The 26,896-nt window shown below is 41.9% G+C and overlaps 1 protein-coding gene across 1 annotated transcript; it reads left to right on the top strand.

The window, feature by feature from the left end:
- LOC102086678 (zinc finger CCCH-type antiviral protein 1) lies at positions 1-26,896 on the top strand. The gene is made up of 12 exons (XM_065033653.1): positions 1-406; positions 3,746-3,875; positions 9,468-9,720; positions 10,565-10,666; positions 11,870-11,993; positions 13,716-13,881; positions 16,185-16,305; positions 16,825-16,921; positions 17,654-17,732; positions 22,609-22,739; positions 24,136-24,287; positions 24,922-26,896. Exons 1-12 carry the CDS (start codon positions 117-119, stop codon positions 25,203-25,205), a joined length of 1,929 nt encoding a protein of 642 aa, XP_064889725.1. The 5' UTR covers positions 1-116; the 3' UTR covers positions 25,206-26,896.

The following is a 26,896-nucleotide window of genomic DNA, read 5'->3' as shown; positions in this document are numbered from 1 at the left end:
CGCTTTCGGTTTCGATTCCTCCATTGCCGGGCCGGGCGGAGCCGCGGAGCCCCGTCCTCCGTCTCAATCTCGTCCCACCCAGTCCCGCCGCGACCAGCCGAGGCGGAGGGGGCACGATGGCGGACCCGGCGGTGTGCTGCTTCATCACCAAGACCTTGTGCTCCCAGGGCGGGCGGCTGGGGCTGCCGGAACTCCGGCAGCTCGTCGGCCTCTCGGCGCAGCAGCTGGAGGAGACGCTGTCGACGGCGGGTCCCCAGCGGTTCCTGGTGGTGCAGCGCGACGGTGGCGGCCGGGAGGTCCTGGCCGTGTCGGCCCTGCAGGTGTGCGTCCGCAGGGAGTGCGGGGGCTGCGAGCGGCTGCATCTCTGCAAGCTCCAGCTCATGGGCAAGTGCCACTTGGGGCCCAGGTGAGCGGGAGGCGGTGGGGGGCGCGGGGGGGAAGGGAAGGGAAGGGAAGGGAAGGGAAGGGAAGGGAAAAGAAAAGAAAAGAAAAGAAAAGAAAAGAAAAGAAAAGAAAAGAAAAGAAAAGAAAAGAAAAGGGGGCGCCCCCGGGCTTCTCCCTCGGGGTTCCCCCCGGACCCAGCCGCCGTGGGGAACCGGCCCGGGGCGGCTCGGCGGTAGCCTGCGGCCGCTCCCGTCCCTCAAGGGCGGCGGCCGGGCTGCTCCGCCGAGGGTGCCGCTCCGGCCCCGGCCCCGGCCCCGGCCCCTTCTGCTGCAGCTCCGTGCGGGAGGAGAGGCCTGGATGCCTCCGCTGGTACAGTCTCGCACCGGGAGTTTCTTGCTCGCGAAGAACTCGCTATTCTCGCTGGTTCGGTAAAAGCCCGAAGTGACTGCCGTAGGTTGCAGTTTTCTGAAGCCAGGTTTTCTTTGTCAGTATTACTGGAGTCCTGCCTCCAGCTCTGGAGCCCTCAGCACAGGAAAGACATGGACCTGTTGGTCTCCAACAGGGCCAGAGGAGCCACCAAGATAATCAGAAGTCTGGAACAGCTCTGCTGTGAGGACAGGCTGGGAGAGTTGGGGTTGTTCAGCCTGGAGAAGAGAAGGTTTCAAGGATACCTTGTTGTGGCCTTTCAGTACTTAAAAGGGGCCAACAAGAAAGATGGGGACAAATTTTAGCAGGATCTGTTATGATAGGACAAGGGGCAATAGTTTTAAACTAAAGGGGGAGAGATTTGGGCTAAACATGAGGAAATTTTTTACAGGGGTGGTGAAACACTGGCCCAGGTTGCCCAGAGAGGTGGTAGATGCCCCATCCCTGGAGACATTCCAGGCCAGGCTGGATGGGGCTCTGAGCAACCTGATCTAGTTGAAGATGTCCCTGCTCATGGCAGGGGGTTGGACTAGATGAGCTTTGAAGGGCCCTTCCAACCCAAAATATTCTATGATTACGATATTTTTTTTGTATAAGCCTCTTGCCTGCCACACCTGTCCCTCAGCCCTCTGGCATCTGGATGAAATATTTTACAAATATTTCTTAAGTAATAAAAAACCAAAAGTGCTAGCATGTTCTCTGGTTTTAATCTAGAAAGTTATGAACGCTTAATTTCGCAGTAAGTCACTGCTCTGCTTACAGCTGTTTCTGTGAGAGGTGGTGTTTAATTGCCCCCGTACATCAGTCCCGTTTTCTGGGCGTACTCTCAGGAAGGGTAGGCCCAGCAGACTCTAAGCACAGGTTGGCAAAAGGTCTTACCTAGTTTAAAAAAATAGTGGTGAAGGAAACCACAACCAAATGCAGAAGTGAAACTCAGAAGCTTTTCAGCGGCAATCAGTGGCAACAGTGGGCTCTGATGGAAGAATTTACCGTTTAAGCCCCAGGTTGCAGTGCTGTTGCAGTGTCAGTCATATGCGCATGTGGCACCAGATTTTTCCTCTCCTGCCCCACCGAAACAGCTCATTGTGCGCTTGGATCTGAATGGAATGGAGAGAAAAGGCCATAACTACCTCAGAATGGTACTGGCAAAGCATTAGGATGCTAAGATTTTCTTACTGTTTCTTGCTTCACTTGGCAGTACAATACACTTCCATGTGATTTGCTGTGAGAAATACTTTCAAGAGTGTGTGGGCATTTGGGCTGGATGACTCTGTGTGAACTAAAATGTGCAATGAGTTGATTCTCCTTTTAACGATAAACCATTCCGTCTTCTCAATAGCACTAAGTGTTTAAAGTCACCTTTGTGTGTTAATAAAACAAAGGATATACCTTTTGTGGGAGGGAAGTTGATTAAAATGAGAGGGCAGAAATACTGCTAGGTGGACGACATGGCTCAAGACAGAGGATATTTTTTAACTGAGAAGATAAAATCTAGCCTTGTTTCCAGATCTCGCACCCTCTTTGTTTTAGAATCTCTGTCCAAGTTACTGGGGTCTTCCTACTTAGTGGAATCAGGATTTTAGTACAGTTAAACCTGTTTTGTGTCTGGGAAGTAACTTCACTGCTTTTTTTCTGCTGTTATTAAACTTATCTCATTAGTTATTGCTGTATTTGTAGGTTGTTTCAACCTTTCACTTAGAAGTATGTATTCAAGTGATGTAGATCACCATGTGACTGTCGGTGGAACCTGAAGTCAACTGTGGAGGAACGCTGTTGATAGCTCCCACCTTCAATACTCTGTAGCTTTTCTACCCTCATAGCCATGAATCAAGTGTCTACAGAATCTAGTATCCTTGGAAGATAATTTCTCAGGACCAAAGATGACACACTTCTGCCCTTCAGACTTCATATTCTTGTTTATTTGCTTACAAAGCAATGTGTCCAGCAGGTAGCAGTGGTCAGGGACAAAATGTCTACACAAGGGTCTGTACAGAAGGGTTGGATCAGGCACAGCACGAGGTAAAAAAGCTTTCATGAGGAGAGTTTCAGGAGTTAACTATAGGCTAAAAGGGTGAAGAGGAGAGAGATTTGAGTCTGATAGATTAACAGGTATTTTATCTGTTGAGTATGTCTAGTTTTAGGGCTAGACATAAGGAAGCTTTATTTTACTGCATTGAACTAATGCACAGATTAACCATGTTTTTCCTCTTGTCGATTTGCAGTATCTTTTCAAATAGATGCAAAAAGGTTGCAGTCTCTCTTTCTAACTCATATTCACTTTAGACATTTCTCTGGGGTTAGTAAATAGCACCAGTGTCTTCATTACTGTCATTTAATTGCATCTGTATCCAAACCTCAGAAGTTAATGAACTTTCTTGTTCTTTTTTTTTAAATTATTATTATTTTTTAAACTGTCCACCTAGCAGAGATAACAAATTGTGCTGTTTTCAGCTTCATTATCTCTTTGTTTTGCACTCTCAGACTCTCGCATCTTCTTTACGTACCGTCCCTGGGACAACAACCTTTTACATTCACAAAAATATGTTGCAACTTCCACTGTTGTTGATATATTCTTCTAAAATTAGCTTTCATTCCAGCTATCCAGACCATGTAACTTGACTTGTCTCTTAGTGGAGGGGAAGACAGTGTGGGGTAGGCAGAGTTGGCTTCAAATCTGTGTTGCTGGCTTTCTTAAAAGTGGTCTGGCAACATCAATGTTTAAAATGGGGGTAATAACACTACTGTATTTCACAGGTTTATTTTGCTGTGTGGTCCATTCTCTAGCTAATTACAGAGACCATCTAAATGTTCACAGAGACTTTTGCCAAACTACCTTTCTATCTGTGGCTTTTCCCAAGTTGCACAATATCTGAGGTTCTTCTTTAAATCAATTTGACTGAAGTAAACATTGATATTTCTGTCTGTTTTCTTGCAGATGTAAGTACTCGCATGACATTGTCAATGGTGAGAACAAAAAGGTTCTAAAGACCCATGGGTTGGCTGGCCTCGATGAGAATGAGCTGCGAGTTCTGCTTCTCCAAAATGACCCTTTCCTCCTCCCTGATGTGAGTTGTACTGATTTCTTAAGAGAAGCTTTTGTTAATTAGGAGCGGGAGAGGACAATGTGGAGTTCTGATCTCGGTTTCAAGCTGTTGAGATGTGTAACAGTAATATTAAGATTAGTCTCAAAGAAGTTTGAATGGGAATGGCTGTGTGTGGAAGCACCAGAAGTAACGTAGAGCCAGGGTTGTGAAAGTGCCATGTACTTATAATAAAAAAAATAATAGCAATAAAACTGTTAAGCACTGCGGAGTGTGTCGCTCACATAAATACCAGAAGGCTTGCACCTAGATAAGGTCATGTCATCTATGACTCATCAGCAGACCTCCCATCTGCCAGCAGGTCTGTGGACAACAAGGCCATAAAGGTAGTCAAACAAGCAAACAAATAGTCAGCAGCCTCACCAGAGATTTACAGACAGAGGTGAAAGATTGCAATAATTGTACACACTTACAGGATAAAAGCCCTGAGCAAGAACTGGTTTGTTGGCTCTTCTCCAAGAGATGATGTAAACTAGAAAGTGAGGGCCTCTTTCCTTTTCTAGCCTGCGTAGGCCTGCACAGCTTGGTGCTTGAGGGTATAGGGGATGAAAAAAAAAGTATGAGAAAATGACCAAGCAACTACAATCACTTTTGTGTAAAATCTGCCCCTTCCAACAGGCACTGAGTTTCTCTACACTGATTTTCTATGAAGTAGCCTTTGTCTGGTTTGTATGCAAGTAATTGATATTGTTAAATTGGGTGGAACAATCCATTCTGATTCTGCATGTGTGTATAAGAGCAATGCTATCCTCAAGGTATGGCAGTTTCAAAGCCAAGAATATCCTGTTCTCGCTACAGCTGTTCCAGGTTAAGAAATTGTCAGAGTACTGCCTGTTACCCTTGTCTTTTGGAGGTTATAGTCTCCGCAGATCTGTTGGCATAACAGTTCTATTGTTTCCTTATTCCCTGCTGTGACAGTGCTGGGCTTTGACAAAATAGATTTTTGTTGTTGTTGTTGGGTTTAGTGTTTCAAAGTATGTTGTGCTGGCAGATTCAAAGAGCATGGCGATGATGAACAAGGAGGATTAGTAATATCTTTGTCCTGCTTAGTTGCATCTGAAACTTAAGTGTTTCTTGTTTAATTACTCCATTAATGAGCAGGTAGTAGCAACCATCATTGATTTATATTATTCTGAGTTCTTATCTATAGATCTGTTCAGCCCTCACTGCTGGCAGGCATCATTAATTACCCCTAATTGAGCACCTTAATTCCTGTTACGGAGTAAAATAGCAGAAACAACAGAAAATGGTGATCAATACAGGCCATTAATAAACCTGAGAGCTTGAGAGGGTGGTGTGACAGCCGACTTGGCTGTTCCTTGCTTAGCAAGGCTGAGCGGCTCTGTGTGTGCTGGCAAATGGCACGTATTATATGAAGCTCTTAAGCAAGAGGAAACTGTAGTTTTCTGTGACCTGAACCGGGTTGCAAGGTAAGAAAAACACAACAGCACCCTTAAATCAGGGGTTTGTGTACTTTCCCTCATCTTCTCTCTGGTTCTCGAGGTTTTGTTTAATGGCAAAGGCAAGGGCAGTGTGCTTTCTTGATGTAGCTAAATAGTTGTCCTGGTTTTGTTAAAAACAAGTTTCTCTTTTAGTGATTTTGCCTGTCAGCTAAAGGGGGGAGAGGGAGGGGCAAAAGGGGGAAGTGAGGGGGAGAGGAGGTTAACAATACATCTGCCAGGGTTTTATTGTCACCCCGCAAACTAAACCCTCGACAATAGTGCATTCCCTATTTAGTTGAGGCAGCACTTCATTCTGGTTTGGTAGCTTCTTGTGATGTTCCTATGTAAAAATTTTGTCTTGCATACTAACATCATCTTTCAATGTATCTTCCTCTGGATGGTTTACAAAATCACTCTCAACCAGATTTGGTATCTTTAAATCTCTGGGAGCTTCACTTTGTGACTTAAGTAGCTGGTATCTCCACAACCCTAAAGTGATATTTTGTGTAACGGATGCTTAATACAAAAAGTTTGTCTTTTTAGTACTCTCTCAGCTTTTACCTGATGTGTATTTTAGTTCTTTTCCTCCCCCTGCTCTCCTGAGCAGGAAGATGCAAGCACAAAAGCAATTCCTGTGCTCTGGTCCCCCAAACCAGTGTCTGACAGAAGTCTTGTACTTTTTTGGGTAGTTCTTAAACCAGCTTCAGGCTGCATGACAAACTGTGCTCCCTAATTCTGATTTTGATTAGCAGCATTCCTGGGGGAGATTCTTTCTAGAAAGCAGCAGATATTGAAGTTAAGGCAGAAAGATTGGCTGGGTTGGGGGAAGACCTAACACCTATTAAGGAAGCCGTGATTTTAAGATTTTCTAGAGACATCCAGAGAACTATATTACTCCTTTGAACTAAGAGACTACTGTGTAAGTGTATGTTACAGCCCTTAGTTTGTGTTTGGTTGTCTATCTCTGGTGAATGTTGGACTGTTTGTTTCCAGCTCAGTCACTTGAACAGTTATCTCCACTTGGAGCGGTGGGAAAATAAATTGCATGTTTAAAGCCTTAACTTATTTTTATTGTTAGGTAGGCACTCAGGTGAGGTATATACATTTTAGATTAAGGTAACACTTTGAATGGTATTGGGCCTTCAAAATACAGCTACATTCTTCAACTGAGGAAGACCATCCCTTGGCAGCAGTGTAAGATTTGAATTCTTTAGTGACTGAAGTTGCAAAGCATTTCTCATGAGACTGTTTGTCATTACCTATTCCTTATGTTCTTGATACATAGATCTTGGATTCCTCTGTAGATGATAAGCCTTTCTGCATTCCCCTCAGACAAAGTTGGGGAGATAAGGGAGACAAAAATGAAGTGTTTTACCCAGAATTCTGGAGTAGGTGAATAATTGCTTTGGATTGGCAGATACTGGTGCTTTTGAACCTCACTAAGAAAGGCACATGATGCTTAAGATAAACAGTTGGTTACTACTACAGGCTGTAAGGAGAAGAAATCTTGTTTCCCTTCTGATGTCGTGGGACCCAAGGACAATGCAGCCTCAGACAGACCCCTCTGGCAGAGCTATGGCTCGTTCTGCAGAATTCCCATCCATGGGTGAGGTTCAGCACCCTTGCTGTTTTTCACATCTTTCTAGCATTTTTCTGGGAAAACAAACATCCCCCACCCCCCAACAAAATAACACCCCCCCCCCCCCAGACACAAAATAACAACAAACAAATAAACACACACACAAAAAACAACTAACCAAAGCTATTGGTCTTCTGTGCATGTAAACCTGAATGTTCTAGACAGTAAATGGAGGTTCACTGAGAGCATTATGCTCTTATGTATCTCTGTAGGAACAAGCTCTTACAAACTGAACATACAGGTTGTATTGTTAAAGGCAGTCCATGCTGATGGCATGGTATGTGCTCTCATTATGTGGCTGTCACTACAATAATGTATGAGCCTCTGCAACCAAGGCCTACGGGTAAACTGCCTAGATTTGCCATCTCCTCATTATAATGTCTGCCATGATGGCCTACTACATTAGCTGAAAACAGTTCCAAAATTTATTTTCCCAATAGAAGAGAGTGATGGAGCTACTGGAGAAGTTCAGTGAAGCGCCACTAAGGTGATGAAGGGACTGGAGCATCTCTCACATGAGGACAGGCTGAGAGAGCTGGTCTGTTTAGCCTGGAGAAGGGATCTCATCAATGTTTACAAACACCTGAAGGGGAGGGCCTAAGGAGGACAGAGACAGGTTATTTTCAGTGGTGCCCAGAACCAGAGGTGATGAGCACAAACTGAAACACAGAAGGTTCCGTCTGAACATCAGAAAATGCCCTTCTACTGTGAGGGTAACTGGGCACTGGCACAGGTTGTCCGGAGAGGTTGTAGAGTCTCTGTCCTTGGAAATATTCAACAGCCATCTGGACATGGTCCTGGGCCACCAGATGTAGGTGGCCCTGCAGGAGAATCTCTGCTCAGGCACCTGGAGCACCTCCTCCCCTTCCTTCTTCTCACCTTGGAGTCTGCAGGGCTGTTTCTCACACTGCCCACTGCCCCCCTCACTACCGTGCAGCATTTTGCCCTTTTTTAAGTATGGTTTCCACCAGCTTGGCTGATGGGATCAGCTGTGTCCTGGAGTGAGTCTGTTGGAGCTGGCTGTGTCCAGCATGGGGCTTCTTCTCTCAGAGGCCACCCCTTCTGCCAGCACCTAACAGATTGTGACACCACTCGTGCCATATTGTAATACAGCTAAGCTTAAATATACAAACAATAGCCATAGTTGCAAGGGAGTAAATGGGAAGTTGTGATACAGCTGCTCCAGCAGAGTGCAGGAGAACACGTAGAAGTAAAATCTGCAAGATATTGGGTAAAACTAAAGTCCTGCAGAGCAAGCAGGAAGGGTGTGCGATGGAAGCAGAATAATCCAGTACAACAAGCAAAACAAGAACAAGTCCAAATTCCAAAAATAAGATGTCAAAAGCAAATGAGAGCATTCTTTAGGATGTTAGGGGTAGAAAAGCGTAAAGCATCCACAGTGACAGAGGGAAGATGGGGAAGAAAGAAGAAACCCTTTGGTTTCTACTTCTCTCAGAGGCTGAGAACCATCGAGGACGGTAGCCATCAGCGCTCACTGAAATCACATCAGTTCCATGGCTTTGTGTGCTCCCACCTAATTTAGAGTAAGCTTGTGAAGGCTGATTGTTCTGTACATGGTACTGACTGATGGTGATGAGGAACGTGCCTTTGGTGCTGAGTATGAGTAAAGAGTATGAATACAGTGAAAAGTCATTTTGCAGTTGAAACTAACCTGACTTTTCAGTCTTTTAAACACTGCCAAGCCAGCATCTCTAATTCCCTAGCTGATAATATATAAACATACATATATTCAGTTGTAATGCAGCATTGAAACTGTCTCTGTTGCTTGGTGTGGGAGTTGGGAGGGGATCAGTGACAGTTCTGGTGATGCTGGGGCTGCCAGTCAGCTCTGTGTCCTCCTCAAAGCAGCTTTCTTGTGACCGGCCCGTCTGGTGTGTGATTTGTTCTCTGGGTCCAATTCACTGCATATCTCTTATTTGGTGAGCAGAGAAGTGAAGAAGTACATTACTTTCTCCGCATGTACTCTAATCTCAAAGTTTTCTTCTTATCATTTTTAGACGCCCAAATCTTCAATGCAGAATAAGCTTTACAAATAGTAAGTGCAAATGCTGTTTCAAGTCCATTAATTAATACTTCATTTGGCACAGTATACATCTTTTTAGGGAGACACTTGTTCTTTGTTATGGCTTTTGTTTTGTTTTTAATAGAATAACTGTAAACCAGTCAGTTATTATGCAGCTCTCTTTCTTAGGAGTGCCAAAAATGAATGCTTGTTGGATTAGCTTTTCTTTTTATTGGGAAAAAAAACCTCCGCTCAACTTCAAAACTGAATCAGATGAAAATGCCTGCTCTTCTCTATGAGAAATCTGTCCGGATTAAGGAAGTCCCAATGAACACAGGCCTTTTAGTCACCATTTTTCTGCTGTTAAAGCTGCATGCCTATAGAAAAAGAAAAAAGTTACTGTTTCTAATGTGCTTTTCCATTTCATATTGTATCTATCCTCCCACTTCTAGGTCTGCCAGTTTTACAACAGAAAGAGTGATACCTGCAACCAGCAAAAAAACTGCAACAATCTTCATGTTTGTCGACACTTTCTCCGTGGTGAATGTAGATTTTTTCCATGTAAGAGGTCCCATAACCTCTCAGACACCCATACATTGACAGTGTTGAAAGCTGGAGGCATTGGTGCGGACATAGCTTCAAACATCCAGACTATATGTGATCACAAGCACATGGAATTCAACAAGGAACTGGAGAAGGGGAGAAGTGAGTTGTAAGAAACACTGGGTTTGAGTAGGATTCTGAGTTTGACAGAGGTAGAAGCTGTTCTTGCCTTACCTCACAGCTAAACCATATCTTCCTTTCTGTGCTTTCAGTACACAACTACAAACCAAGGGAAAATGTATTGAAAAAACCCTGAAAACAGAATATGCTCAAAACTAAATGCAAATGTTAAGTTACAGTTATTCAAATATATCCATTGCAAGACAGAGTTCAATCACAATACCAATGTGATTCCCATTACAGGTTTGTGTAATACGATCACCATCACAACACTGGGTGTCCCCAGTTCCCAAAAGGGAATACAGGGGTTGAAACCAGCTCAAGCCCATTGTTCTCTTCAAAATTGTTTTGTTAGTTGTTTAGTTTTTATACTCCTGTGTTGGGCTGAGCCCTGTATTCACTCCCCCCATGCTGGTCTGGCAACTCGGGGTGAAATATTTATACCACCAGTTGATCCACTCAGCTCACAGCCAGTTATCTACAACAAAAGCCACCCTCTGGTCCCCTTTGTGTTGAGACAAAGTCACCTTCTTTGCAACAGCCATGGTCAGTCACACCCTGTGTTGTTCTCTGAGCTTCATAGGCACATCACCCTTGGCCATCTCCACCGAGACTTCTTCCACTGGAGACGTTTGTTGGTCAGTCACAAAGCCCCCGACTCATGTGGTGGGCTGTACGGGGTATAATCAGACCCCGAAAGTGCTTGACATAGCTACTGCAGTCAAGTCCTTGTTATTTCTGGGATAAAATAACAAATGCAATGTCTTTCTCTTAAGAGTTGTATTTTGGTAGGGGCAAATAAGGACCAATGCTTTCTTTCCTGTAGAGAAAAAAGAAAATCCCACTGCTAAAGCTCCGAAGGACAACGAAGAAAATAAGTGTGATGAGATATGTGTGTTCTATGTCTCAAGGTACTGCAAAAATAAAGGTAAGCTTTATAAACAGCAATGTCATCTTCGGAGAGTAGTGTCTGCAGGGTCACCCCGTGCTCAGTGGCTTGGACTAGTGGTGGCCTATGGAGAGGCAGTGGCCTCCTCACTCATCTGCTTTGTTTCCAAGTCATTAATAAACAATGACAGAATTACAAACATAATCAGAGGAAAGTGCAGTGGGTACCCTTAAACTCTTTCTCCTCTAGATGATCCATCTAAGGCCTATTTTGGTCCCGTTGATTGGGGCAGGCTTTGGGTATGGTTTCTGTGGCAAAAACCCTTGAAGTGTTAAACATTACACTTTCTGTAACTATTAGATCAATCTAAGAACTGGCCTTATGCTGTCATCACTGACAACTGGTAACAGTATGTCGTCCTTTATTCCTGCTGCATCCTGTGTACATCAGATAATAGCCATATTTTCCCCTTTAAAAAGTGATGTGAGGTGTTAAAATGTCTTAAGAAAACACAGTAGTTGTACGAGTTAAGCTGAAGATAAATCTAGTCTATCATCTCTCTAGCAGTGGCAAATAACAGAGGTCTGGGGGAGAAATATAAGCATAAACCATTTTGTTTGGTGCCTGTTGCTTAACCCCCAAGTTAGGCTCTCCCCTGGTTATGAGGAGGTACCATGAGATTTTCTTTTGGTGAACTTTTCCTGTTACTTTCTAAAGGACTAACAACTTTTCTGAGCACTTGGTCTTGGTGAAAGATCCACTTAAATTAGATCAGACTGTGTTTGCCTTCACTTAAGATATGGACAATAAGTTGCTTGGTAACTATTTGGTCTGAGATGTTTGTGTGTCTTTGTGTTTCTCTAGTGGGTTTGTCCCACAACTGCTTTTTACAGCTGAGAAACATGGTGGTGCAACATACACATCTTTCCTACTTGTAGCACTGTTGTCCCAGCTGCCAATGTCCTGTCTCAGCAAAGGGAAGGTTGTGGTTTCTTTGAAATATATTTGGCAGGATGAGAGCTTATGTTGTTTTTCTAGATAAGACTGGAGAAACAGATACCCCTATTGTTCAAACATATTTCTGTTTTTAGCAGTCTGTCTTTATTGCTCATACCGAAACCCAGGAGATAAATCCAGAGTGTAAAAAAATGCTTGTTCTTTTTTTTTTCTTTTTTTTTTTCCCTTGTCTTGCTCTCTCTGTTATGATTGCAGAGCTCTTGACTATGTCTGATCTCATTACAGATAGATGCAGACAGATTCATTACCATCTGCCATATCGATGGCAGGTATATAATGGGATCAACTGGAATGACCTTTCCATGATGGAGGAAGTTGAAAAGGCCTATTGTGACCCAAAAAACATCTGGTAAAGTGATGCTGGACTGCTTGTTTAGCATACTGTTGTCCCAACACTGGGTTATTTTACCCAGTGTGCAAGGAACCAAATAACAAACAGTCAAGATAACTGTTTATTCCATGTCTGTGCAGAGACGGGTGCTGGGTGGTAACTCCCCAAAGCTGGCAAACCTTAATTAACACGCGGTAAACTTTTCATGCAGTAACTATCAGTACTTTCTACAGTTATCCCTCTACTTAAAGCTATAGCTTTCTCTGTTTTTACTTCCTATTCAGTGGGGAAGGGGCTTTTGTTGGTAGGGAGCTTTCCCTGCCCAAGGCCAGGTTTTTTACTGTGTTAATTAGGATAGTTCACCCACAGTTTAAGTGACTCTAACTTCGGGTTTATCAGCGGCCATGTTCCCTTCCTGCTTATCTTGGTGTTTTCTTGCCTAGCTAATTTATGGTGTCATCCTGTTCCTCCTTTCAGGTTCGTGTCTTGTTAACTATTCTAAAAAGGTTGATTAATGTCCTCTGTATTTATTTCTCTTATACTTCCAACAGTTTGGTTGACCCCCTGAGGAAAAACTCTTGTCTTATTCCTAAACTTAACTATTCCTTAACTTCTGATTACTGAGCTTATCAGAATCTGGGAGGATATACAAATGAGAATTATTCTTTTTAAAAAGAAAAGTAAAAGTGATTGCATGGAAATATTACCCCATTTTTATCTTCTAAAAATAATGTAATGATAGCTTGAGTTTAAAATTATATGTGGGGTAAAAAAATGGGTGGAAGTTAATGCTTAGAATATTAGTATTTCAGATAATAAGTCATAATTTATTTATAATAATTAAGTTAGGTCTTTGAACAGCATTTCAGAGCTGGTCCGTCTCAATGGCTATTATTATCCTAATACATCTAGTATCTGTAACACTAATAGAATATCTATAGTATGCCTAGAGAAATTGTATTAGATGCCCTTTGTGTAAACAGCCCATCTTTTTTTTTTTTTTTCTCTTAAGAGAATTATTTTCCCTTTATCTTCTTTCTGAAAGCCCCACTGTGAGCCACCTGGCTTCATAAGGGACCCAAAGTTTGGCCTCAATAAAATGTTACTGTCCTTTTGGCCCATGCCTCTTTGGACAGTAGATGATTTTGATTGGCAGTTTGACTAGGCTGCTGGATGGCGCAGATCACAAGCAAGATTCCCAAGAGGAGGCTGCTTTCAAACTCTTTCTGCTTGAGACTTGATTTTTTAAGCCTCCCAGGAGCAAGAGCCCAGGCAGCTCCAGTCAGGAATGCCATTTCCAGAACTCACAGCTGTGATTGCATCCTCTGTAGCCACAGGAAAAGAACAAAGTTGATAAGCTGCAGGTGTTTGCTGTCAAACTCCATCACGTACTTACCAACTTCCATTTTCGTACTGAGAAAAACTATAAACATGTTTGTTCGTTGCAGAAATACCTTTTGACGCATTGTGCACGTAGCCCCAGACTGTCTGTAAAGCTGGCAGTGCAACATCTGGCTAGTGATAGAGATGGCATTGAGTGTCTCACAGGTCATTGTTCTCTTCTGAAGATTAGAAGCAGTTTTCAGAGGTGCCATGCATGCTGTGGGAGATACTCTATTTCAGACCTAATTCCGTTCAGGCAGTCACATTATACTAAAGAAAATTGCCCCACCTTAAACTGGGGGTTAGAGGATAAAATATATACTGCTAACTGTAATAAACCTGGATTTGTCCTTACAGCATACTAGATAAGAACATTGATTTCCAGACAATGACCTGCGGTTCTTCTAAGCTGCGACGCCTCTCTACCGTGTCATCAGTCGTAAAACCCACATATGTATTGACCACACAGTGGATTTGGTACTGGAAGAATGACCAAGGCAGGTGGATTGAATACGGAGAACAGGTGAGTCCACATCCTGTGCTTTGAATCACTTCTAATGAAATGTGTGGAGCCTCTTCCTCTGACTCCCCTTTACCCAGCAAGGTTAATTAAGTAAATACTTGTGCTTGGCTTTTACATGATAAAATGATGACAGGCTTGAGGGGGAGGGAACCTGCTTTGTCTCCTAGCAGTGAGGTTCAGTATGAACAATTGCCTTTCTTTGTATCTGGATGATTTGTTATAACTACCTTCCTGACAAAGACCTTTGTTGGCAAATGCAGGATAGCAAAATTCCTTTTTTTCAGCTGGTGTTGATCAGACTGTTTTGATGATACATGCTTGCTTCTCTAGTCAGATTCCCTTTTGGAGCTTTATATGGCTTCTACAGATTTAACATGTATACACTCTCCTTGAGATATATTGCTTTTTGAATTATTCAGGAAGTAGTCTTGCCTTTCTCCTAAACGTTGTCCTGCTTCCTTGGACATGCAAGGATTGCTCTGCTCTCTTAGATCAAATGTTACCTTTTTCCTTGGGTGGCCAAATCCTCTTTGAGAGAGTGATCTATCTGAAAAATGCAGGAAAAGAAATAAATAAGGAATCTCTCCTTGGCCCAAGACAGATGAACTTTCCCCATCTGGTTTACAGTATAGCTGCACAAACAGCAGAACACCAAGGTGACGTGGAAAAGTACGCAGGGAAAGATGATTAATAGAGTGGCTTGGACAGTGGTGGGCCTTGATTTCAGACAGCTGAAATGCAAAGTGCCTCCGTCAGCATATCCTCATATTTCACATTGTTTTGCACATTAGAGAATTATACTTGTTAACCCTGGTGTCACAGAGCAGATTTAGCATCTGCCAACTATGTCAGTTTGTCACAGGGGAGATTTTAGACCGTTTAAAGAACCACCACCAAAGCAGTTTTACTGAAGCAGAGTGTTGCAAAAGTGAGACTTAACCAAGTCCAATTGTAAGGTTCACTCTACTACTTATTGCACAGAGTTATCGTAATAATTCAAAGTTACCAGTACAAAATCTTAGTACACTATAATATCGGTCACTTACCAAAGATCTAAGGGGTGTCTTGGCATTAAGGAGTAACCCTGCGAGGCGTCCTGGCTCAAGGTGAGATCATCACTGTGCAGCCTATTGCTTAGCAGGGAGAGCTCGTAAAAGCTCAATCAGGCTCTCAGATTCATGGAGTAAAGTGGTTGTCTGGTAGTCAAATTACATCCAATGGAAAAGGTAAGCATGAGACTCCTCGTACCCACAACTTTCTTTGTTTCTTGACAAAGCAGTCTTGGAAGAACCACCAGCTATTCACATGTTAATCGCATGATCAGTTTTCCAGTTTCGAAGCTCATATGCGTCAGTGCTCACCATGTCAACCTGTTCCTGTGTGAGTTTGCAGAGAGCAGGTGGAAAGTAGAGAAGGTAATGGCCTAGACCTTTACTTCCTTTAGAGTCTGAACCAATCTACCGCCTAGGTTGGTCAAGGAGTCAAGTGCATCCATCACACCCAGCTGGCAACTAAGCTGCTTGCTCAGTCCCCGCAGTGGATTGGGGGAGAAAATCAGAAGGGTAAAAGTGAGAAAACTTGTGCGTTGAGATAAAGACAGTTTAATAGGTAAAGCAAAAGCTGCACACACAAGCAAGGCCAAGCAAGGAATTCACTCACTACTTCCCATGGGCAAGCGAATGTTCAGCCACATCCAGGAAAGCCAAGCTCCATCATGTGTAAGTTACTTAGGAACACAAAGGCCATCACTCTGAATGTCCCCCCTCTTCTTTCTTCCCCCAGTTTTATATGCTGAGCATGATGTCATATGGTATGGAATATCCCTTTGGTCAGTTGGGGTCAGCTGTCCCATCTCTGTCCCCTTCCAGCTTCTCATGCACCCCCAGCTCACCCACTGGTGGGGTGGAGTGAGGAGCAGAAAAGGCCTTGATGCTGTGTAAGCACCACTCAGCAGTAACGAAAACATCCCTGTGCTACCAACACTGTTCTCAGCACAAATCCAAAGCACAGCCCCACACCACCTACTAAGAAGAAATTTAACTCTATCCCAGCTAAACCCACTACAACTTGTTGCAGAAATTTAAATAGGATGCATGCATCTGTTATTACTAATTATGTATTTGTTCGTATGTCATGAATGTTTGTTAATCACACTTTGGGCCATGATAGTTCTGGGTAGCTTCCTCTTCAGCTTACTCTTTGCCTCTTCTTTCCCTCTACCCAGACTAGTTATCCAGGGTTTAGTCTTGACTGTGTTTACTTATTACTCTTCTCTCTCTTTTTTTTTCTTTCCCTCCACAAAGGGAGAAGGGAGTAGCGTGAACTCACCATCTTCTGCTGTTATAGAGAATTTGTATCTATCTGATCCAAATGCCACCATATCTTTCCAGGCTGGCTTGCATCATTATGAGCTCAATTTTAAAGGTACTCATTTTAAGGTTGTAACTTAAAACCGTGCAGCGCTTTTAACTTTCAAGTTATCTTAGCTTTTAGAAACTTTGATTTCTTTTACTAACATTACCTGATTTATTCATTGGAAGGAAAAGTGAGGTAGCAATGACCCAGAGAAAATTCCTTACAAAAGTAACCTTCCCCCTTGCTCCTTGACACTATCCAGATTCACAAAGGAGCAGAAATAAAAATATGTAGTCTTCACAAAAAGTCATGGTAAAACTTATGTGAGTTAACCCTGCAGATGGTAAAAATGAAAAATCAAGCATCTTGCTGTGCTGTTGAAGCAATGTTTAAAAAGTATGAATGACTTAAAGGAGCAAGCAAGATAGGCACAGGTTAAATAACAGTGTTACGGGAAGAACAAGCAGCTTACATAGGCTTTGTGCAACTATTCCTCAGCAGATAGAATTGACAATGAATATGCCACTTTTCATTAATGATACACCTAGTAGACTTATCGTGACTTTTTCCTTCTCTTTTCTCCTCAAGAAATGATCCAGACGAACATCTCTTTTAAAACTAAAAGGCGAGTCTGCAGGCGACCAAAGTTTGTGTCTTCTGAAGATGTGGAGAAGATAAAGAAAGGGTAAATGATGCTCTTTAAGTTGTTGTTTTTTCGTATTTCAGAAGTAATTATAAGTCAAAATGGCTGGCAGTAATTGTGCAGGGAACGCAGCTGTTGCTGGAAGAAAACATATCCATTCGACTGAACAGAAGCTGCATCACAAACTACTGGTTTGGTGCATCACCTGGTTTCTGAAACAGATGTCACTCCAGGTACCGCATCTACAGGACTGGTGATGAACAGTTGTTTCTTAAAGAATCAACTGAAAGAGGACTGTGACAATTGAATCATAGAATCATTTGGGTTGGAAGAGACCCTCGAGATCATCAAGTCCAACTATTAACTTCACACTGTCATCAAACCATGTCCCTAAGTACCTAATCTTTGTGTCTTTTAAATACCTCCTGAGATGGTGACTCCTCCATTTCCCTGGGCAGCCTTGTCCAATGCCTGACAACCCTTTCTGTAAAGAAATTTTTCCTAATATCCAATCTAAACTTCCCCTGGCGCAACTTGATGCCATTTCCTCTCTTCCTATTGCTCGTTATTTAGGTGAAGAGACCGACCCCCACCTTGCTACAAATGTCAGCATGCAAAGACCAGCTCACAGTATGAGGCGGTTTCCCAGTTTCTTTGTGGTTTATTTTGTTTATTTCTAAATATAGGAATTGGCCAAAAGGGATGCTGCCAGTTTGAATGTTCAGAGCAGAACTAGAATTACTAACACCTTATTTTCTGTCTGTCTGCCAACAGCCCAAGGGAGTCTTCTATTCAAAGTCAAGCCTATCCTAGCCACTGGGATACATCTGCACTGCCTGACGTGGGATACAAGGTATGTTTTTTCCTCTTGTAATTCTGATGGAAAGGCACAATTCAAAGGAGGATGCTGCTTAACTGAGGCAATTGTAACCGGGTTGTTGCTAAAAAGGGACAGGAAAGGGACAGGAAATACCCTGTACAGTATTTGTTGGTGGTGGATAAAGTCTGGATTGGAGACCTAGGAGAGGAAGCCTCTGTGTGCTCTTTCATGTCACCCAGTGCTGTCACATACACCACAGATCTGAGCTCAGACCACAGACCGAAGGAACGGCAGAAATCAAGAGTTACAGCCAATAATATCTAAAAGCATTTGCTGTGATCTCTTCAACAAAATAAAACTAAACAAAGCCCTGCCAGCCCAGACTCTGTGTTCCTATTATGTCTACCAAGACCAAAAATGTGCAGGTATTTTTAAAATTACTAGTTCTAATGGTATTAAGAAATGGTCATTCTGGAAGAGCAACACAGGTAGTGGAAGCACTACAGTGCGCTAGAAAAAAAAAAGGCTTTTCAGTGTTATACTTGTCCTTTTTTTTGTAGCGGTTTTGACTCTGAGTATGGAACGGTATAAAACACAGAGCATAAGAGGTTTTCCTTGTTGATCATGTCACAAAATCTTTTATGATACTGATCATGTTGTATAGGCACAGATACTTTGATGGCCAGGGAGAGAACAGAAGGAATATTGCCAAAATTCTTTCTGTCTGCTTCCGTTTGACAGAGAGCTCCATTGCTGGCCTCAGTCTTTGTATTTTATTTTCCCTTGTGTTCTTACATTGGCAGTGGCATGAGAACCAGAAATATCATGTCTCTCAGCTTCTGTGGGCTGGTTTCTGTTATTCTGCTTTGTGCTGAATGTTTCATTTTACCCTGACTACCCTCTTGCATTGTATTATGTGTTCCTCAGTGTAATACACGTATCTGGTTATGGGTGTATATAGAAAATTAATCTAAATACAGTTCTGATGAAAATCAATGGGTAAAATTTAAGTCAACTGCTCTGTACATTAGTTCCTTTCAAACAGTAGTTTTTCGCAATTAGCAATCGTCCCTCACGCCGATTTTTCAAGATGATAGAAGTGTCAGGTGTCCAGCACCTGCTGGATGAAGTAATAATAATTTTATGTGGGAATCTGACAGCCAGATCTTTTGAAGATTTGAGCCTGTGGTATTTTGAGCTTTTGTCAAAATAATAAAGGATATAGGTAATCAGCTCTTCCCTTGGCTTATCAGCAGCTTAACTTGAATTTTTCAAAAACATGCCAGGAAGACATGTGGCTCGGTTCCTTTTAGGTCTCTGAGTTGTGTTTACTTAACTGCTTCCCTTACTTACTTTGCAAATGTCGGTCTGAATTTTAGCTGAGTCTATTTGTTGGGGTGTTTCTGGAGTCACTGAGGTGAGTGTGAGAGGCTTTGGAAGGGGTTGTGGAGATCCGTGGTATCGCTGGTGGTACTCGTGGGGATGCGTGAAACAGAAGGATCAACTTGTTTCCCAGAGCTCAGTGCACTTGCCGAGTTGGCACCTCAGAAAACCATCTCCTAACTTGTAAACTGAGCACCTCTCATAGGGAAGGAAAATTTAATTCTGTACCCAAAAAGTGAAAAAGCCCACAGTACCTGTTTACACTAAAAATGAAAGCCTGGGTTAGATTCAATATTTCTGTGGAACCCTGAGCTTGGGTTTTTTTTGCAGTAGATAGTGTTGGGAATGGCCTGGATTCTGCGTGCAGGGGTAACTATCGCAGGATCTGACAATTGTGACATGCTGAATTCCCTTCTCTTCAGACAGTGACAAATAATCCTGGCAAAATTTGCTGCGCTGGAAGTGATCCATTTGAAAAAGGAACACTGATATGAGATAGGGAGAAAGTAATCTTTGCTTAAAAAGAGCAGTTCTATTTTGGTAACATCATTGCCTTAATTTTTGAGTGTTGCGGCGTCTTAATCTGTAAGTCACTTCGAATCAGTTCTATAGAAAGTGAAGAGTAGTAAATGCATGTTGGAAAGTTGGTGTGAACTTCTGTCTTTGTTTAACAGATAAAGTGGAATTAGTAGTTGTTAAACCTTTTAAAGGCAAAAAAAAGAAAAAAATCAATATTGTCTTGGAAATTCATGGTGCGTTTTAAATGCAGTCTTTAATTTATAACTGAGAAACATGTGCAGTGAATGTGTGGGTTTATGTCAGGGGATTAGTCTTTGCGTGGCTGTGTGTTGCTGAACCCTGACATGCGTGCCAAAGATTGCTGTGCCGTAGCAGGAAGTGGGAGCTGATGCAATGAGAGGAATCTGCCCTGTGTACTTTATAGACATCAGTTCTAGTTGGGTCACTGTCGCTATTACAGACTCTGCTGCTTCCAAAACCTAAGTTGACCGGAGATCACAGTTTGATATCACAGAGTACTGTTCTTGTACAGTCCATACGCTAATGGAAATTATAGTCAGGGCAGTGATTCTTTCTCTGTCTCAGAAACTCCACTCCTTGATAGTGGGTTCATTTAATTTTTTTTTTATTATTTATTATTTAGCAAACGTTTATGCTTTCTAGGATTTTCCTTTTTAGGTCTGAAGATGAAAATAGCTGAAGAAGTTGTGTTGTTATGAAGTACCAACCTGCAGTAGCAATGTGGTATTACCCTTTACTAGCAAGGGAGGCATCCTTGGGGGGAAATAAGGAGAATCCCACCAATTTCATGCAGGAAAACTGGCTTTGTTGCTTGGAGGCCATCAAATGATAAAATAATTGAAGTACCTTTCTTACAGGATTAGGCCTTGGACCATGCGACTGACCCCTGTGTTTTACCCAGCAAGGTTACAGTTCCTCAGTAAAAGATGCAACCTATCTGCTAGGGGACAGACTGCCTCAGCTTATCGAATTATTGGGTATTCTGCTGCTTAGAGAACTTGATTAGAAATGGCTTATAAAGAATTAGATTAGCCTAAATAAGTTTACTTAGCTTAAATTCTGCAGCTGCGAACCTTCAAACTCTTTACTTCGTTAATTAAGAAAGGCCTCAGAGTCTTCAAGCTAGAAGGGGATTTGCATCCCTGGAGATAATGAAAGGGACAGAAGGGCCTCCAACAGAAGACAAAACAGAAGAATGTTTTGGTTCGCCGAGAAGTTATTTTTCTCCAGCTGTGGGTGCAAAATAACAGCTGAAGGTCAGGCCTTTGACAGCCTACCTGATGAAAATGAAAAGATCCAATGAAGAACGGGGAGACCCCAGACTCTGATTTTACAACAGGGCGTTGGGGCTTGGATCGTGGGGGTGTAATTGTTAAGGCTTTTATTGCTGAGGTTCCTTCTTCAGGGGACACCAGCTTGAGCTGCTCTGTGCTGTAACTGGTGAACAAATTACTTAAGAAGAATTCCTGGAATCCATGCCTGAGTCCCTGCTACGGGAAACATAAAGAAAAGAAATTTCCTTAACAATCGCAAAAGCATATTTGTAGTCTAAATAGAATAATTTATTTATAAATAAAATATGTAGTACTGAACTATAGCGACATAATTTTCATCTTGTAGGTAATAGTGAGCAACTTGAGATGTGGTGTTGCAGACCATGCAGATAATAAATACTTGCCCATCAAAATTGTTTTATTTGTTGTGTTGTAAAGGAACTTTGGAAAATACTCTTGGATTAAGACATGGGAAATTTCATTTAACTTTGTAAAAGCTTTTTAATAAATTCAAAAATGAATTCTTCCTCGTGCAGCTGGCTTTATTCTTAATCCTTAGAAGACTTTTGTCAGTAAGTATTTAATGCACAAGCTGGACATGGTGTCCAGAAAAACTCTATTTATATGCAGCTGAAATATAAGTCCTATTTAAGCTTTCTAAAACATGGAGCTTTTGCCTGACAGGTTAAGATGTTGATTTCCTGTTACCTCCTAGGTTGACTGCAGCTTTCCTGCTTAAAACACAACTTCGGTACATGGGATGTTGTGCATTTCACTGTAGGTCATCTCGCGTCCCCACTGGGCTTAGGCAGCAGTAGAGGGGAAAGTGTTACCAAGTGACATCAGTCTGCCAGCATTATGCATTTTCAGTCAAATTTATGGAGGATAAGTGTTTATTTGAGAAGAGTAAAGACACGGATTACTTTGGAGAAAAAATGGAAAATTTATGCAGGACATAAGCAAGCAGAAGAGCTCAAATCATGTTTTGATTATTGTTTGCATTAGCTTTTCGTTGCGAAAAATGTGCGTTTCTTGATGGCTTTTTAAACATGAAAAGTGTGGATAAATAGACTTCATTTCCTTTAGCAAAGAAGGAGATGTATTTGCTGAAGCAGGTATTTAATGTTAACATTCCTATTAGAATCTTAATTGTTCTCTTATGTTTAGAAAGGTAGCTTTTTTCCTTAAGTATATATTTAAATGCAGCTTTCCAAGTTTTAACTTTGAAAAGTTAAGGAGCTATGATGCTGGGAGGTTGTGTGTATTTTGTTTGTTTCATCTTTAATAGCTGAAGCTCCCTGAAATGTCTGGTTACAAATGGTACTGTTATCTAACATCTTTTGTTCTTAATCAGCTTTTTATGTAAAACTGCAATAATCAGTGAAGTTTTCTTTTGTTTTTTTAAATTTCTTTTTCATTGAGATTTAAAGTGTCCGCTCTTACTCGGAGGTGATAGATGTTTAATTGATCTTTTTGCTATCAGCATCCTTCCTGAAGAGAGGTGAGATGTCCTTGTGAAGCAGGAGGGACACACTGATTTACATATTGTTTGTCCTAATTATTGACATAGTCACGATCTAAAGCATTAAATTAACCTTCACAAGTATAGTTTGGGGAGCATTCTGAAAGCGTATCTGCTGTAATTGGGCTTCTGCATGTTACGAGCGAACTGAAGCCTCGTGTCTTCTTTTGCTTTGGTTTATGTTTTATAGGCAGTGGAGATTGGCAAAACAACCTCTGAATACCACAAAATAAAGCAGATGTTTCAGCAGACCATGGGAAGATACAGCGTCATCAACATACAGAGGATTCAGAATCCATCCCTCTGGAAGGTGTTCCAGTGGTTAGTATTTGTTTCCTCATCCTTACAGGAAGGGAGTCTCCAAGAGCTGCTGTTCTCTGTCTGTTTCCTGGGAAAGGAAAGATGTGAAATCTCTGCTTTCACCTGGCTGGTATTTCCTTCTTAGAGACAGTTTCGGGAGTGAAATTAAGTGTCTAAGGCCTTCCAGAGAAAGCCGTGCTCTCCAGGGGAGGTTCCCTTCTCGTGGCTTCTTGGAAGATGTAGAGAGGAGTAGGGACAGAAAGACATGAATGACACAAAATTGGGATGACGATACCCACAGTGATGTGGAATTGTGTGTTGTCTCAGGGGTTGATCAGTACCTGCCTGCTGCACACGTGTCCTGTCTGTTACAAATGTTTATCCATTAAAGTATAGGAAATACTTGCTAAAAAATAAGAAGGTAAAGGGTGCTTGGGTCTGTCTTTTCCCCGTCAGATTTATTTAAGGCTTTCTCAAGAGTTTGATTACTTTTGCTGACTGAAGTCAGTCTTCACTGAGAAAGAATCCTTCTGCTTTAACATAATGATCTCTTGAGTTCTGGAGCTCCTTTCTGGTTTTCAACATCTGCATCGGCAATACTGAACGCCAGGTCTTTATGCCAAGCTAGAAACCAACAGATCTGAGCTGGTGCTAGTGACAATAAATGACCACATTCGAGTTGTTTTGGTAGCAAATTAAACTGTTACATAGAACGGTTGTCTACTTTAAAACAAAAGCACAGGTACTTAAAAGAAGCATTCAAGGACTGTATGAAATGGTAATGGAGAAATCAGTACTGTGAAGTGACTGAATCCAGGAAGTTATCAGCTAATAATTTCCTAAAACCTTTTCCTCAAGCAAAACTTAAGACACTTCAAAACATGTAATAGCGCAAACTTTTTATCCTCATCCAATGAGATAATTAAGCAAAGCAGGCAGTTTAACATTGCCAAGTTCTCAACGAAAACATTTCTGTCCATTGCTTTTAACTTTTCATTTATACAGTCTACAAGTGGGAAGAATTCTCCCCTCTCCCTGGCTCTGTTTACTTTGTAGCTGATCACCTCCTGAAGAATATTACTGTCCTGTTGGCTTCAACAGCTTCCGAAAACCTGTGGGATGTCCAGATGCTGGGAAATACGGATGGAAAATACTGGCTGAGCCTTCTTTTTGATACCGGTCGTGGCTCAGTCTGACTCTGGCCTAAATCAGGAAGGTCTTCAATGGTGAAAGACGACTCAGTTTCTCTCCTCCTGGCTCCATGTCCTCAGCTGCACTGATCTCGCTGTGGGGCAGGAGCTCATCCTGCATGGCAGCTGATATTTACATGTACATTGTAGTCTTTTTTTGTTTTTTAAACCTCTTTCTCCCTTTTTTCACATGGCTCATACTCTCCTCCTCTGCGTTTTTCTGTTAGGCAAAAGGAGCAGATGAAAAGGGAGAACGGAGGGAAGGAAGTAGATGAAAAGCTCCTTTTCCACGGAACCAAGAGCTCCCACATGGATGCCATCTGCTTTCACAACTTTGACTGGAGAATTTGTGGAACCAATGGAACTAACTATGGAAAGGGTATGTAGGAAGCGACTCTGTGTGTTTGATGTCTACGTAAGATTCCTCTGATACTAGTGCAGTCGAAGTTTTGAAGTCTTTAATTTTAGAGGGTGAAAAAAAGAGGTAGGAATTGGTATTATGATCTTCCCTCTGGAGAGGACAAGGACTTGCTTGGCATGGTGGTAAGCCTTTTCACAAGGTTTTAAGAGAATTAAGGTAGGGATTTGAAAAAGCCTCTGTTGCTATAGGTGGGATCTTCTGAAGGCTCCAGGTCATAATCTGAACTTGCCAGAGAAATGGCCTCTAGTCTTCATGGCAGGGAGCTAGAAGGGTGTGCGTTCCCTCAGTATGATTGTGGAAGGTCCTCAAGTTTTCCTGTCTGTCCCTGTCATCATAACACACATACCTGTAGTGTTCTTATAGGTTTTGTTTGGTTTTGGGATTTTTTTTTAAATTATTCCAAAAATAGCGAATTCTGAATGGAAATTCTGTGGTGGAATCCTTGTGAAATTTTCTATGGTGGTATGTAAACTGAGAAAGAGGAGACCTGAAGATTGGGTCAAATACCTCCTAAAAAAAACAACGCAATCCTCAGTTTTTGCTGTCACTTTATATCTATTCCTTATAACCATGTTTTCATATCATTTTCTAGGAAGTTACTTTGCTAGAGATGCTTCCTACTCACACGCGTACTGTCCGCCTGGCTTGAAGACAAACATCATGTTCGTGGCTCGTGTGTTGGTTGGAGATTTTGTTAAAGGCCACGCAACCTACGTTCGTCCCCCGGCAAAGTCGAGCAACGGGCTTCGGTTTTATGACAGCTGTGTGGACAATGAGTTTAATCCCTCCATTTTCGTTGTCTTTGAAAAATACCAGATTTACCCAGAGTATTTAATAGAGTATAAGGAGGAACAAAAACAATGTCTTGTGTCTTAGAAGAAACAGAGCTGTTTGTATCACTCATCTTCTGTATTGTGAGTGTTCTCACACTTCATGACTTCCTTCTTTTTAAAACAATCCCTTGGAATATTAATCCAAATAATTTCTCTATTGAGGAGGGCTGGAAACACAAATGTGACATTCGTTCATACTAATTGCCTTGTTTTCTCCTCTTCCTCTCTTCAATGAAGCATAGACACTTGGATAACCATAGTAGAAAAATCAGAATCGTGGGATGGGAAATTGAATGTTGTGATTTCTGTGGGCAAATAATTGTAAATGCATTTTCTTAGGAATAGAGTATAGACGTTTTACCTTTGCAAACAGTTAAGAGGAAAATTAGCAGTACCGTAGCTTTTAAGCAAACTCTCGGATTTTTAGTAGTCAAGTAATCTTTTCAGTGTAGAATATGGCTGTCCTTGATCCTCTTGTCTATCACAATTTGAAACTAGTCAGTGTACGTAAGAATGATTTCGTTTTCAAAGTCCTGTTTGTTAATGCTGATACTGGTTTCAAGTTTAAAATGGTAAAACCAAAATAAAAATTACAAGCTTATGATAAATCCATGTCATAAGTTCTCAAGTGGAGAAGTTTCAGCTGTAACACAGCGGCTGCTGTTGTGATCAGAAAATTGTTGGATCAGATTCTTTTTGCAGATCTGCGGTAATGTGCTCTGTGACCTACGCAAAAATAGAGCTCAAGCGGAACTGTGGAAGTCGCAGCTTATGAATAAGCAGGTAGTAAAATTTGGGGGGTTGCCTGCAACTAATGGCCATAAGTATATAAAGGCTGTGTCACAATGAGCCAGGCTTTCAAGTGAACGCGGCCACGTGTTTTCGCAATGGGAACATTTGCTTCGCAAATGCTGTAGGACAGGAGAAACATCAGAAGCGTTGATATTTTCTGTCCTATTTGTGTACGTCAGTTTTTGTATTTGCAGAAATATGACATGACTGGAAGAGGCCAGTTTGTTCTTTCGAGGCCAGTAGTAGAACTGCTGTCCTAAGACGTTTCGTATACGTGTTTTGTTGCCCACATTTCGTTGGGCAACTCTCTGAGAACTCACTGACAAGTGTAGTTCCTCTTTGTGTTTATAGGTCGCTGTGGCTGATCCTGGATACCGCTGCCCTGGGTCTGCTTTTCGATACGCTTGCTTTGTCTTTGTCAGTGATGGACAACTCTACTAATGGTGGTTAATCCCATTTTATTAAGTTACATGCTTTTTATTGTCCCAAAAAGAAAATATAGCAACTCCATGAGAGTTTTTAGTGAATTTTAATACCGAGTTTGTTTGTTAGTCGAGCTGAAGACCTTCCGTACAGAGACATCTTATTTGGGCAGTCTCCTGTTAAGAGGGAAACTGTTGCTGAGGTCCAAGGAGCAGTAATTTTTGCTTTCAGATAAGATATATAGTAATACAAACAGCAAACCGGTTGTTCGCATCTTCGATACAAATCTGTCAACCACATGTATTACTCAAAGTTTGCAAGTTACCAAGAGGAAGGGGAAATATATAAAACGAGGAAAACTAAAATTACTGTCTTAGAACTAAATGAAAATGTACATCACTAATGCCTTAAACGGGAAGATTTGACCACTTTTTCAGATCTCTCTCACTTGCGTTTGCCTGTAGAGTTCCTGAATCATTGAGTTTTGCTGTAGTTGCAAATAAACTGGGTTTTCACTCA

This window comes from Columba livia, chromosome 1, assembly GCF_036013475.1.
Source record: "Columba livia isolate bColLiv1 breed racing homer chromosome 1, bColLiv1.pat.W.v2, whole genome shotgun sequence".
NCBI lineage: Eukaryota > Metazoa > Chordata > Aves > Columbiformes > Columbidae > Columba > Columba livia.
Note: the sequence above shows the minus strand (reverse complement) of the source record. Positions and strands in the feature narration are given on the sequence as shown.

What these genes read in the sequence shown, in the direction of transcription:
- LOC102086678 (XM_065033653.1), top strand. Translation starts at nt 117, where the DNA reads ATGGCGGACCCGGCGGTGTGCTGCTTCATCACCAAGACCTTGTGCTCC. An exon ending in GGAACTGGAGAAGGGGAGAA is followed by an intron (nt 9,721 to 10,564) that starts GTGAGTTGTAAG and finishes TCTTTCCTGTAG; the next exon opens with AGAAAAAAGAAAATCCCACT. An exon ending in TGTGACCCAAAAAACATCTG is followed by an intron (nt 11,994 to 13,715) that starts GTAAAGTGATGC and finishes TTGTCCTTACAG; the next exon opens with CATACTAGATAAGAACATTG.